The sequence below is a fragment of the Bombus huntii genome, unplaced genomic scaffold, assembly GCF_024542735.1.
Source record: "Bombus huntii isolate Logan2020A unplaced genomic scaffold, iyBomHunt1.1 ctg00000106.1, whole genome shotgun sequence".
NCBI lineage: Eukaryota > Metazoa > Arthropoda > Insecta > Hymenoptera > Apidae > Bombus > Bombus huntii.
The window spans coordinates 75023-89859 of NW_026099359.1; the positions used below are offsets into that span (position 1 = coordinate 75023).

The window sequence follows — 14837 nt, forward strand, 5'->3', positions numbered from 1 at the left end:
CGACTAATAAACCCAAGGACCTCTCTAAACCGACTGTGTTTCGAGAATATTTTTAAGCTTTAGAAATTCTTCAAGACAAACGGATTGAAGACACATGGCGAAACAATACAGGGAAGTGAAAGTTATGGTGGGTCCTTAGGTTTATTGAGGGTCGAAGTGACGTTACGCAGGCCGGTTGTTGTCCGGTCGCGCGGGCTGGCGTGCAGATGTTTTAGGCGGCGTAACAATAGGTTTCACGAATAATGAATTTAATTAACGCTATTAACAATGTTCCGGGGTTCAAACGAATCCACGGTCAACCGGATAACTCTTTACTATGTGTAGAATAATTTTAAACACAAAATACAATTGCTGAGGCACCGGTAAATTGCTCGATGTATCACTTTCCAAGGCGATCACACGAATGAATATCTGATGAAAATCTTTTTCGCTATACTACTGCATTTGTTTGTTATATGCTCGCTGGAAACATCGAGAAGGTTCCAATCGTTATTGCTAGGCAATTTCTGTCAAAAGTTTGTTGTATACTCTTTGGAAACATCGAGAAAGATTCAAACGCCGTTACTAGGCAGTTTCTGTCTGGAGATTGATTCCTAATACAACGTGTGTCCCATTATATCGACATCTCTAAAGTACAATTCTATGTGATTTCTAGGGAGAACAATACAACCGATCCACACCTTCGTCAGGCAAAACGTTTATCCCGTGACCGTGACTACGTTCGGCGACCAGTTGTCACCTCGAACCCACTTTCGCTTTCACAAATATCAAACAATTACAAATGACAATTGCTTAATTACAGTTATGATAAAATCTAGGCTAAAGCATTAGAAGGCTTCCTCAAAATTGCAAAGGGAAGGCTCCGGTTTTCCTTTCATCTCCGACATATATAATACAAGGATATAATACAACCGAACATTTTAAACTTAGCCTATAGCGCGTGCGCGCACACACACGCACACACATGACACACATGACACACATGCGCGCACACACATGCGCGCACACACATGCGCGCACACACATGCACACACATGCGAATGATTTCTCGAACGATAATCCATTTATTTATATTTTTCAATATCTGTCCTTACGATTGCGTATTTATTTGTTCCACGTATCATATTTATCTATTTGCATAACTGTAGGTGACATTTTTTGTAACAATTTTGCTAATATTTCATAACTTTTTAATTCATATTTCAAAGTGGTAACAGGTGTTTCTTTCTTTTCAAGTCTCCTCCATATCGGGCTTATTTCTGGTAGCCACGCTTGCTTACAAAGCAATTTTATATCTGCACAAGAATATCTTTCAGTACATTTTACTATGTGGTTTACAATATCTGTATTTTCTAATAAGTGGTTGCTAAGGTATAATTTGAATATACCAAGTCGAGCAACTTCATTGGGTAATGATACGTATATTTGCTTTTCGAGACGCCTGAGTAAAGCTGCATCAATGCCCCTAATAACATATTTACAATAAATATTATCGTTCTATTATACTAATAATAATGAAGGAATACTTCAAACAACACAATAACATATTTGGAATTTGGAGAAATATTACGATATTTTCTACTTAGAAAACATTGAAATAACGTGATATACGTACCAAGGGGAATTAGTTGTAGCCAGAAGAACTACATTAGAATTCTCATTAGACACTAATCCATCCAATCTAGAAAGAAGTTCTGATCTGAATCTCTTTGCAGGTTCAGACAATATACAGTCTCCTTTATTTGTGGCGATCCAGTCAATCTCGTCGATAAAAATAATTGTAGGCGAATGACTATAGGCAAGTTCAAATAAAACCTGTTCAGTTTAACAAATGTATTATTCATTAAATATTATATTCGAAATTCCTTAAATTCATTGCCTCATCACGAATATGATATCATTTCGTTTTCCAAACAACTATTCTATTTATATATAAATGACGAAAAATAAAATCAAATCTTTTTATACCTAGAATCTCTCCTTCATAGACAAAGGAACAAAGAAACTTACATAGACAAAGCAACTTACACGTATATACTTCTCGGAATCGCCTCTCCATTTGCTGACCAATGAGCTGGCAGTTATGTTAAAAAAGGTGCAATGGCATTCTGTCGCGACTGCCTTCGCTAACTTCGTTTTCCCTGTTTTGTATATTTCTTGTAAACATGTACAGAAATGAAAAGAATACGAGTATCTTACCTGTACCAGGTGGGCCGTACAGCAAAATACCTTTCCAGGGGGAAAACGGGCCATCAAAAAAGATATGATACTTAAGGGGATACACAACGGCCTCCTTAACAGCGGTTTTACATTCCTCTAGGCCTATAACGTCATCCCAATGTACATTTAATTTGTTTACTATGATCTCCTGTGACGATACAAAGATAAAATGGCGTCTTCTCTATATTAAGTAAGTGTTACGTAATTTGATATTTGAAGCGTTACTGAAATCACGTCATCGTCGATATACGTTGGACGGTTTATCGACGGGAATTTTATCGTTTAAAAGCTTTACGATACGTATATTAATCGAAAATAACTTACGCATGAGATGTCCTCAGCAATCTTTCGTAATTCCGGATTATCTGAATAAAACTTTTCAATGCATTTCAATATCTTCGATTGCATGGATTGTTCCATTGGGACGTTAAATAGCTCTTCTGATGAACGTCCATCACTCTCATTGGGGAATATTGACGTCACTGTCATTGCGAGATTAATATGATTCGTATTGTCATCAGTTATCTTCTGCTGTAGATTCGTCTCTTTCACAGGCTCACTTCTCGCTTGTTTACTAACAGATTTGGCTTTTGTCTCAATACTTCTACAAACACTGGATCATATTGTAATACGATACGTTGAATACGATACGTTGAATACGTTGAATACCGTTTAATATCGTTAAATAATTTAAATTCTTACGTTTTGCTTGCATTTGTCACTTCCCTCGTCATTTCCCTTCCAGTTATTTTCTTACACAATATGGGATATTTTTGAAATTTCATCTTGTAATAATTTTCATACTCTGCAACGATAATTTCCAAATCGATGTTGTCGCAAACCCGATGTTCGGGAGATAGACGAGCTTCCCGGAATAATACATCGCTAACGTCTATATACCTAAAAAAATGTAGCTTTTAATTAATTATAGTTTTTAACTAATTAAAAATATTTTTCGCAATGACTGAACACTATAAGATAACCATCAAACAACTGTTTTATCTCTAGGTAAGACAGGCAAAAGAATGTATTTACTATATAAATCCTCGAAGATAATTTCTTGTCTTCTGCTTTTTAATTTCCAATTTTTAGATGGATAAGAATAATTTGAATTTATACTTCATATATTTGTTTATAACTAGTTAATCTACATTATCGATTGAGTTATTCTTAACTACTGAATTACCGATGTCGAATTTTCAAATTTGGTTTCGCCTTCTCTCTCCATGATGTCCACTGATTTCTATTTCGATTGGTCACTGACACTATTCAAAAGAATTGGAACTAGGAATATATTTTAATTATAATATACTCACCCATTGTGTTCCAAATAATCACATACAAGGTATAATATGTTCCGATGACTTTCCGAAATACGACTCTCCTCCTAATATAATTATTTTTTCATTACAATAATATAAGGTTTTTCATGTAATTTTTTGTTACATTTGCGAATTCAACGAGTTACACATGATTTTTCATGAAACACGAACGTTAAAAATATTTGATACAGCCTAATTATAAAAATTGTTAGAAGCAAAAGTCATAGATACTATGTGCGAGTATCGCATGAAACGAACAGCTATTAAGAGAACTGCAGCAATATTACAAATCAAATAACAAAACACACTCGTCTGTGACGTGGAAATTCTAAAATCTAAAATCTAGAATATTCCTTACCTTTTTTCGCAGATTATAAAATATCTTATTCATACTACCTTGCATCGATAAATCACCGTTCATAGTGATACTTTCAAATCGCCTATCGTTTCTCAATGGATACGAGAATTTCCGTTTATTACTTTAAAAACAACCCGTCCATTACGTTTCTCTTAAAAAATTCTTTTAACTCCGTTGAAAACCGAGCATCAAACAAGAGACAAACGATTTGTTGTCATGGAAATGTTTGGTTCACACATAAGCAACGCACAAATATAATGATAGAATAGCTGAGTGTGTGTACTGTATAGTAAGATGGATGCAACATGGAAATAGAAAGAGAACACCATGTATAGATACTTCCTGTTCTTGTTTAATCAGGCATGCACACTAGTGGACACTGACGCTGCTCGTATACCGCTGTTACATATTTCCTGTACAAGTGCGCGTCATTAGACAAGGACGGAACATCCTCTCTCTACTTCTCTATCGCGTTTTTAGTTCGCTCACGCGCTCTGTACTTATATCTATTACATTTCCACCATAAGCAGCGGCCGTGCAGTGACTTACAAAAGTTCCGAACGGTTCCATCCTGGGCGGACGGTTAATTGCGTTCGGTACTTCGAGGCAGGAAGGTGAGTACAGAATCGCTCCTCTTAGTACTCTTATTAGAAGTGTTATCATCGAATATAAGTTTTTTCAATAAATTCTTATCGTTTTACAATCTTTCTAGAATACAATGACGTCAGCAATCGATCATTTTCGCGAATTTATTGTAAATTAATTGGGGGAATATCTGGAGTTCTTTATCGGTTTCGACTGTAAAATCAGCAACTATTCGAATTTTTCATTCATAATTGTGACATTTTCGACTCTTCCGTTCCCAAGACCCTCTTGAGAGATTTTTGGCACGTTCCATCACCCTTGTTAAACGAGTGCACATTGGTGGATATATTGATTTTAAAAACCAATACGTGAACGAGGTTTATTATCTCACTGGGACAAAGAAATCCGTTTTATTCGCGAATTTTCCGTGTTTCTTCTTAATTTTCGTGAGTGTCTGGCGCGGAGCATTATTTGAATGAACTTTTCATCGTTCAGATTATATTTCGTTTAAAAAGATTGAAATTGATGTCGAGAAGAAATGAAACAAGGTGCTCGGGCATTCTTTCGTTTCCCGGGGAAAGAGAAATATGAAAAAAACGGTCGTTCTTCCTTCTGCCATTTTCGTCCATTACCAAAATGGTATGACCCAAGTGTCCCGGGCCGTGAATCAATCAAGCGAATTTTGAATAATTTTTGAATAATATCCAGTTAATAATTTGTGAAACAAATTAATTTCATTTTATTGTTGGAAACAAATTAGTTGGATTTTTCTTTCTTTAGCAGTTTTTGCCAGAGTTGACCTGACGTGCTACTTCAGTTTCCATCTTCGCTTCTCGAAATTTCCAACGTCCTTGGTGTTGGAGTCTCCTTGCCCAGGTGAGTACATAGCTTCTAGATACTCGTCACTGTTCATCCTTACGAGCCTCTCGAGCTTTAGTTGTCAATTGTTATCGTTAAATGAAGAGAAGCTCGCGACAGATGTTATCGAACAAATCGTTTATTCTCGAAAAGTTCGAACTTGTTCGTTGCGTTTGAATATATATGGACGGACGCCATTTTTCATGACATCATCATGATTTGTCATGTCGTGAGTATAGCTTCTGACTACCATATGTTTGTGATTTATGTGAAATTTGACCACTATACCGTGATAGAAAAATATTTCCAATGAATTATAAATATTTTACATTGTGAATTATAAATATTTGTTACAAATTATATCGTACTTGAGGTGAAAATGAACCATATATCTGCTTATGGAATATGAGGTAGTAAATCATTCGAAACATAATAACGATTAATTAAGCACATATACAATAACGTTTACGAATGAATATTGCGAATTATTGTATGGCTTTAACGCGGTATTTAATGTTTTGATTGCGGTCTTTGAAATGGTATCATAGGTGCTGATATAATATCGCGCGAAAAAGGAAAGACCAGTGGTTAATATTGCAGGTGCACCAGTGCGTTGCGCTCGTCGAGGGTGGTTCTGACGCTGGTGCCGAGGAAAGGCGCAGAACGTGTTCGATCGACCCGCGAACGTAGCCTGTGCTCATACTGCGACAGAGTTCGTTTCAGTTAGGCTCAGTCACTGTCCGTTGACAGCGTATAGTCGCGTCGGCCTACGATTCCTTTTTTCTTCTTGTTTCTTGCGAACTCTCTCGCAACAGCCGTTCTATACGTACGCCGCCAGTATATCGCGTGATCATCGTTCCCGTTGCTTCCCTTACCCTCTCACGTCCTTCGAAGAAGACCTCCCTTTGGTTTTTCCTTGTTTGGAGGGAATTCATCGCTCGGACACATGGACTGCGAAGCACGAGGGTTGATCGAGGCATCAGCGTGATGTACTTTTCAGGTTTCATATTTTCTCTATGATACTTTCTAAGGAGAATTTGGAAGATATACATTTTTAGGAAATAAAGGTTTTTATGGAGTCATCGATAGGTTAGAATTTAATTAACTCTCTTATAACAGGTATTCCAATTTTTTAATATATAAATTTAGTTTCCTCTATGGTGTTAGAGAACATAATGCGGGCATTTTATGATATAACGAATATATTCGTATATATTTTAGATTATTCATTCGTCAAATTTCCCTAGTAGGCCGGCCTGCAGCTCGCATGCAGCACTTAGTAAAAATTTGTTTTGTTAGAGGTTGGCCATTCTTCTTGCTACAAAAATATCGTGAAGTCATATCATATGATAAAGCACCTTCTGAAAGCTAGATGCTCGATAACGAGCCTAATGATTCTCGGTAGTTTGTAATGTCAAGCTTTGAATTGGCGAGATCGCTCTGCTGGCAAACCGCCGTCCAGCGGCGACCACATTCTTTAACCACGTTCAAGGGGTATATCACGCTACAGAAACCATCAAAGGGTTTGCAAGTTAGTTGCCTTTTAGAAGTGGGGCAGTTGGTTGTTACATGTAATCCGTAGTTGCTGGCTGTTCTCCTTAGTCGCCATACATCATAGAGACGACGGTTATAGTCGCCAGTTGTCCTTGCTAATGGTTGCTTGTTGTCGCTAGTTAGTTCTCGTTATCGTTATGTATTCCATCAATCACGCGAAATTTAACGTATGGGATTTTATTCTTCTTTATTCTTTCTGTAGGGAGATTTTTTAAGACGAGGAAAATATAGAATATTTCAAGACGACGGTAAGGTTTGAATTTAAGTAACTATTTTATGATACAACAAAGTGGAAAAACGATTTAATTTTATAAAGTTTAAGGTAATTTTTTAAAAAACTTCGAATTTAAAAGATTCAAATAGATATCTTAAACGTAATTAAACCCTCCATATCGTAAGAAATTAAATGAAATTGCGCAAGAAAGTTGATACATTTAATGTATTATTTTAAACATTTATTTAAAAACATTTATTTAAAATTTAAGTGTAGGCGTTGACGCGCGCGCGCCATTCGAAGCATTTGTCAGTTCGTTACATCTGCGGTAAAAGTTGTAACTACGAAGAAGCTTAACATATGGTGCGTCTCAAGACGACAGTAAAAAGTATTAAGAGATTTTTCGAGATTTTTTCTTTTAAATTTCCAAGTACTTTTTCTATTTAACTTCATTTTTTTGCATTTTCTCACAATATTCGATAAATAGAGACGAAATATGACAGTTCTTAGTTCGGGGATTTATTGGTTCGAAACTTACTTCAAAAGTGTTTCTGGAGTTCGTGCGGTTAATACTACTGAGTACGACTTATTCCGTATGGCTGGACAAATCTTTGTTGATACTGTAAGCGTAACTGGTCCGGATATTGTCTTGTGGAGATAGAAAAATACACGAAGTATTGATTGAACTACATATTTTTTTAATTCTTTTTTAATTCTTTTAGTTCTTCATATATTGATAATAGAACGATATTCCGCTACTTTGAGCACAATATAGTAATGTTTAAATAAATAATAAAATTTACGCATTTCGTCTTCATGCGTCGATAAGAAAATGCAAAAAAAGTTAAAGAAAGATGATGCGCAGATGCGAAGTTTAGTCAGCAATAATATTTAAAACCTCTAAAATACATTGTACACATTTATTTGCAAATAAGCTCAATGAAATTAAACTGTAACTGTGTTTCCAATAATGTCTTCGATGTATTGCTCGCCATTATGTCGGATTAACAACTCTAAGTGATCGACCTTAATCACTAAATGGCGGCCGTGATTCAGTGGTATAGCTTTACATATGACGGACATCGCAGGCGCTTATAAGACGTCTATTGTGAAACGTTTCCAATAGCACCGTTTATGTGATGGTGAAATCTGAATATATATATATATCGCTGAAATATATATCGCTTATCACTTGAGTCTGACACGATCGTTTTTAAATAGAATCACAATTTTTTATTCTTTACAAAATCAGTCTATAAAGATTATGTGCAAATAAAATAGATAAATAGATAAATGGTTGTACAAACTTATAAAACAGATATTACAAGTATATCTAAATAAATGATATATTTATAAATTGTAATATTTGATCTAAAGTTTAAATAAATAAAAGAGATACTCGTGACTTACAATAAACGTATTTTTTTTCAATTTTTAAACAAAGCAAAAGTGGATAACAATTTTTCAAAATGTAAAAATCAACACAATGGTTGTTTTCTTTAATTAATCAATAACGTTTAAAGTTAATTAATGTCCAGAGTGGTTTGTACATTTTCTATTTCGCCGTATTTCAACGTTCGATGTGTAAATAAAACTTGATGCCTGAAATATCGAAAAAATAATTAAATCCGATCGTTCCGTCGAATTTGCAAATTGTATACTCGTGTAAAATCGAGTGCGCTTGTGTATGCTGATACGAAAAGTGGTAGTATATTTTTCTTTTTTCGATTATCGTTATCACTTTTTGTGTGGAAAAATTAATTCCGTGAAATGGAAGTGCAATCAATACGGCTTATCACGAAATAATAGCACAACGACGGTACATATTGGTATTGACGTCAGCTTCACAAAATTTCTCGAGTATCGCGGTCGACTATTTGGGTTAAGAATTCATTTTCAAGATTCTACAAGCACGAGTATCTTATGGATATGAGATTTTCAGTGTACATTTTAATAACCATATTTCATATTGCATGCTGCGGTCCAAGAAAAATCCGCAGTTAATATTCTGCTAATCCCTGCTGCTTTTAAAGACCATAAGTAGTCGTCCGTAAGGTTTAAAAGATTTCGAGTAGATTTGTATTACGTATTTTATCTTCTAATTTTTAAAGAGAGGGTCGTGTTTAATTAATTGAAAATGACGAAACTGTAATGGGACATTATTATAAAATATTAAACGTGGTTCCATTGGGTACTTTTATGGTCTTTGCGAGATATATATGCATTATACGTTGCTATTAGCAACGCGTAGCGATGAACGATGGAGAGCAGTACCTTCGTTATCTCGTCTCGGTTGTGTACATATCAGTAATGCACAGTACTCGTACTAAATATCTTACAAATTCCATAGAGATTTTCAGATTAGTTTCGAATAATACCAACACGACCATGATAGTCACAGTACAGTATTAAATAGTGCCACTATGCATAATACACTCCTAAAATGTTTCTACAAATATATTTGTCCGAATATTCTTGTCAGCTACTATATCCTAGCCACGATTTATTAAACAATATATAGATTTAAAAAAGAATATATAACGACATTACTTGTTTAGGCTAGATTGGTTTAACTTGTATAGTTTTAATAACTGTGTAAGATCAAACAAGAACTTATCGTTAGTTTGGCGAGATTTGATTACACGAAGCAACATAATTGCTTTGAAACTCAGGACAGAAAACAATGTCAACCGGTAGACGCGTTTGTCTGGCGAACGTGTAACGCGTGAATAATAGATAGCGACAATCACGCGAACGCTAGTTACAGCTGACTTGGCTTACATTGTAGCATTCAAACTAGAGTATACGAGCCGTAAGCGCTATTGAAAGTTCAAAGGCCGACTAGTGAGCTTCATCCTATCTCATTTTTTAATCAGGCGATGGATCGACGAATCGTATTGATTTCGAGGATTATTATAGTTCTGTGGCAATTTTAAAGCGCGGTTTGTCTAATCTTGTCTCGTTAGCTACAGACTCTTTGGCGAGCAACCTGAAACTTGATCCAGTTTCGAGAAAATGAAAAATTCGTTTCTTCTCTTTGCTTCCCTGCTCCTTCTTTCCTCCTTTTTCCCTTTTTACATCGCATTAAGACCCGTTAAATAATATTGACTGCCGTGGACGCTGGCTGAGAAGTGCACTTTATAACTAGCTTTAAAATCACTGACGTCGATGAGGACAAAGGTAAGTTAGAGGGTCATTTATCTGAGCTGGTGTTATTCGACCTGAACTCTGCAGCTTTTCAGAGCTTCTTTCGTTTTTCTTTTAAGAGCAGAGATGTTAACTGGTCTTTTGTTACGTGTAAGAAGTATGTACTAAAGCTTATTTAGCACCAATTGGTTGCTCAAAGTCGAGATATACATACCTATTGTAATATCGTAGAATAATAAATAAGGAGGGATTATTGGTTCAGAGGAATGCGCGAAAAAGTAGAAAAGGTAGTGCAGAGTTGCATCGACTGTATCCTTGCAGAGAGAAAGCAGGGAAAACAGGAGGGGTTACTAAATACCATCGACAAGGGGGAATTACCGCTCGACACCTACCACGTCGATCACCTTGGGCCATTACCTTCTACAAAAAAAAGTTACCGACATATCTTTGTGGTGGTGGACGCGTTCACAAAGTTTGTATGGTTGTATCCCACCAAGTCGACGGGTTCTGCCGAGGTCATTAGTCGCTTGAGGAAGCAGTCTGTGAATTTTGGGAACCCGAGGAGAATCATTTCCGATCGCGGAACAGCATTTACGGCCGGCGCCTTCGAAGACTACTGCAGAGAGGAAGGCATACAGCACGTTCGGACTACAACTGGGATCCCGCGGGCGAACGGACAAGTGGAAAGAGTGAACCGGACGCTTATCCCACTGCTGACGAAGCTATCTGCACCAACGCCGGACAAGTGGTTCAAACACCTGGAGACAGCGCAGAGGTATTTAAATGCAGCTCCCAATGTAAGTACGAACGCTGCCCCGTTCCAGTTGTTGTTCGGAACACGAATGAGGCTGCGGGACGACCCACAGATCAGTCAGCTAATCGAGGACGAACAGGCCGCGGTGTTCCAAGAGGAACGAGATCAGCTGCGTGCAGCCGCAAAGAGACGGATTGAGGAGATCCAAATCCGAAACAAGCGGGCGTATAACAGGAGACGCAAGAAGGCGACAGCGTACAGGACGGGAGATCTAGTGGCAATCGAGAGGATGCAGAAGGGTCCCGGGCTAAAGCTGCATCCAAAGTTTCTTGGACCGTATCGGGTGATAAAAGTCCTACGAAATGACCGATACATAGTGCAGCGAGAGGGGGAGCACGAAGGGCCACGTACAACTTCCACGGCAGCCGATCACATGAAGTGGTGGAATGCCGACGATAGTGATGTAAGTGCGAGCAGCGATGATGAGCACATCTGAGGGCAGATGTGATTGTCAGGAAAGGCCGAGTGTAATATCGTAGAATAACTTTGATTGGAGATCGGCTGAAAATAGAAAAAAACCGTGTACGTCGTGTTTCTGTGGTTCGTTTACATTTAAGAGTGCCTACGTGACTAAAGGCACGTAGTTGGTAGTTCTTACATAGGTATGAGGGAAACAATAGACAACGTTAGAAGAAGGACGGTTTCGCTATCCAAGGCGAATCGAAAAGTGTGCGTGTTGCGAGAATCAGAGCTAATTGAGTCGTCGAAGAGTAGAGTCGTTAGAGGTTTTGAGTCGTCGAAGAGTAGAGTCGTGAGAATTGATAGAGTTGTTAGAGAGAGAGAGTGTGTGTGTGTTAGATTCGTTGTGACGAGAGTGGTCAAATAACTGTAAAGTTATTTGATATAGATACGAGTATTGCATTTAGTTTCCGTTAAATATCGTTCTCTGTCCAATTTATATTTGTATATTCAATTTAATATTAATAAATTGTAAGTAATCGAAAAAAAAAATTTCTATCCTTATTTTTCGATATTACACTATATTATATTAATACGTTACAGAAGATTACGCGTTGGTTAGCTTATGAGAATTTATAGTGTGTCACAGATCACAAAAGCAGAATGACTACTTTTTCATAAACGATATATGTATATGAATTGAAAGTTTAACTATTACGCCACATACTTCTCTCGATAAACGTCGTCGAGTGCATATTGTTAAGGAATATTAGCCATTTGAATTCAATAGTTTCGAAGATACTAATGCTTCTGTGAAGTTTTTGCAGGCTGTTAATTTTTTATTGAGATACTACAAATTTTGAATAACTTCGATTAGAAATAAAAATCACATTACATTAACGCGTAGAATGTAACGTAACGTAGATAATGTAAATATAAATTATATTACAAGGAAATAATACGGGTAAGTAATGTGAAACATTCTGGTTAAAATTGCATCCTTTAAAGGCTAGGACACACAGTACTTACGAAGTAGATTAAGTACCAAATGGGGTACTTAAGAAAATTCATGTTGTCATTGTTTAATAAACATCTTTAGCTAATAGCTTTCTGCAAAAGCTGGTTTAAGTTATGCTAGCTTATTCCTTATTAATTGCAATTATATTGTTCGTATCTCCTAGAGGATTAACAATCCATTTTTATAATGGATAATAAAAGTAAATTCCTATTAGGTTGTCCCAAGTTTCTTTCGTTTTAAAAAGAAATGACAGATGCACAACATATTTTGTTTTATGTTATTCTATATTATTTTACATTAAATTGGAAAAAGGTGGATCACACGTAATTCAATAAAATAATATAAAACGAAAAATGTTGTACATCTATTACTTTCTTATAAAACGAAAGAAACTTTTGAAACAACCTAATATTTCTCTACTACGACGCTTTTACAGTGCTAAAATATTTGATAAAAATGTTAAGAAATTCTAATATTGATTTAAGCGTATCGATTTATCTGCTCTTCATATTTAATCAAACAGAAATTGTTAATTATGATTTCCACTTAAAAGCGGATTGCATATTATGAGGATAAATTATCAAATTCATCTCTAATATAGACATTAGAGAATCATTCATAGCCGCAATCCTGTTTACCGCTAACATTCCTGGTACTCAATAATTCATTAGGTGACTGCTTTAGCCGCACAGAATACACCTACAAATAATTAATCGCGATTAATATTCCATCGACTTTTGAAAATCCCTCATGTGATCTATTTCATGCGATGAGAATACGTATACATTGAGATTGCGATCGACCATCCTCAGTCGGATAAATCGAGTGATTCAAATTATAACACAAAAAAAAGTTAAAACTAGTTACATTATCTTTTTCAATTTTTATGTATTATTTGGCGGAAGAAACTTTGGTAATTGGTAAGTAAAGTTCACCTCCTTAATGTTAATGATTTTAATATGTTATTAAGCTCAAAGTTCTAAGGAATTTTCTATACATATATACATATACATAACTGTGTGCGTATATGTGTAATATACGTATACAACCAAAGTTCAGCTCTCAAGTGTACGCAAAACTTTTATGTTCATTTTACGCTATACCAGTATGTTTCATGAATTTGTTTGCTAACAGTATCGAAACAAATAACAAGCAGAGGACGAGCTATTCATGAATTGTTTTGCCAGCGTGTACGCTCCCAATATTTTCTATTTGAGAAAACATACTTGTTGCTATTGCAACTACAAATATTTTTACAGTCGACGCTTTTGTCGTGAATCATTGGCTAACATGTAAAATCGAGAAAAAACATGGTTTATTGTGATGGAAATGTGGAAAACCGCAAAACCGACATAGAAGGGAAAATAAAGGAAAGGAAGGTAGATAAGTAGAAGCTTGGGGTCAAGTTTAATTCACTGAAACCGAGCTGCTTGTATTATCACAAAACAAAATTGCCAGTACGTCATTTCCGTACTCTCGTCCTCGCGAAAATGGTTTCGCTTGTTAAGGAAAAACGAAGAGACAGGGAAGAGAGGAAAAAGCAGACGGAGAGCGCTTTTAAAAAGCTGGCGAACAGTGTGTTACCACAACGAGATACGCGGTGCTATTTGTCGCTTTAAATTGTGCCGCAACTCGTTTTTGAGATCTTTGCCAGGGACGCGTTAAAACACGCTGCAAATATATTTCTGGCTTTTCTGGGGTTTAACTGAAATATGACAAATAACGTTGTAAAACATATGTACTTATGACTTACAGAGTAATTGAGTGTACAAAATATATAGTATACAAAATAGCCAGCGATTTAGGGCTTTAAAAGATCGAAAGGAAAGAAAAGAAAAGAAAAGAAGAAAGATAATATGTTGTGGCAGTCTAAGTCGATCTAAGAAAATAGATAAAGGGAGGGAGGGGCAAAGCTAGTTAATCTGGAAAGAATCCAAGCGTCAATTTCAAGCATTTACAGAAAATCAAGCGGGCTGGTTAAAGTCGTGGGTTGAGCAATTATCCCGCGTTAGGTTCAATCAGGTTAGTCCCACGCGAGATTGATCCAACCATGCGAAAACGAGTGTATTCTGATTTCTGTCGCAGATACTTCTGGCTAGTGCAGTACCTACACGGTGGTTGTTGAAATAGCCGCTTCTCGTCTATTTTCCGCAGCGCGGACATCATCCTTTGATCCCTTACGACTAACGAAGTTTTCGAAGATGTACGGCAGTTTGAGATTCTACTTGAAAATGATCATGATTGCGGTCTGTGTGCCGTCTGCTCTTCTTTTTGTCCTTCCGTTAAAGACTGGTAAGTAGATACTGATTAATTATGCGATCGAAACCCTATATAATGGCTACAAAAAA

General features: G+C 36.4%; 4 protein-coding genes and 1 long non-coding RNA gene across 11 annotated transcripts in view; 3 read left to right on the plus strand and 2 right to left on the minus strand.

The window, feature by feature from the left end:
- The window catches only part of LOC126876934 (uncharacterized), a 54916-nt gene extending 53770 nt beyond the window's left edge, over positions 1 to 1146 (plus strand). Inside the window, exon 2 of the long non-coding RNA XR_007694627.1 lies at positions 140 to 1146. This is a non-coding gene — a long non-coding RNA (uncharacterized LOC126876934). The remainder of the gene's footprint in view (positions 1 to 139) is intronic.
- The window catches only part of LOC126876932 (omega-amidase NIT2-A-like), a 142407-nt gene that overhangs the window by 34545 nt on the left and 93025 nt on the right, over positions 1 to 14837 (plus strand). The gene's annotated exons all lie outside the window — the stretch shown is intronic.
- The window catches only part of LOC126876925 (uncharacterized), a 68799-nt gene that overhangs the window by 9653 nt on the left and 44309 nt on the right, over positions 1 to 14837 (minus strand). The window lies entirely within an intron of this gene.
- Positions 1086 to 14805, minus strand: LOC126876928 (katanin p60 ATPase-containing subunit A-like 2). 6 transcript variants are annotated; one of them, XM_050639776.1, is made up of 10 exons: positions 14601 to 14805; positions 12501 to 13188; positions 3537 to 3607; positions 3407 to 3463; positions 2923 to 3120; positions 2545 to 2833; positions 2200 to 2401; positions 2011 to 2141; positions 1616 to 1815; positions 1086 to 1465 (listed from the first exon to the last, which is right to left on the minus strand). In XM_050639776.1, exons 2-10 carry the CDS (start codon positions 12540 to 12542, stop codon positions 1105 to 1107), a joined length of 1551 nt encoding a protein of 516 aa, XP_050495733.1. In that variant the 5' UTR covers positions 12543 to 13188; positions 14601 to 14805; the 3' UTR covers positions 1086 to 1104. The 6 variants fall into 6 exon arrangements, with proteins under 6 accessions (XP_050495733.1, XP_050495734.1, XP_050495735.1 ...); XM_050639777.1 differs by having other exon boundaries at positions 14597 to 14805; XM_050639778.1 differs by lacking the exons at positions 3407 to 3463; positions 12501 to 13188; positions 14601 to 14805 and having other exon boundaries at positions 2923 to 3112; positions 3537 to 4513.
- LOC126876929 (katanin p60 ATPase-containing subunit A-like 2) overlaps positions 2369 to 14837 on the plus strand; it is a 117417-nt gene continuing 104948 nt past the window's right edge. The window contains exon 1 of the mRNA XM_050639795.1: positions 2369 to 2410. The gene's annotated coding sequence lies outside the window, so the exon portion shown is untranslated. The remainder of the gene's footprint in view (positions 2411 to 14837) is intronic.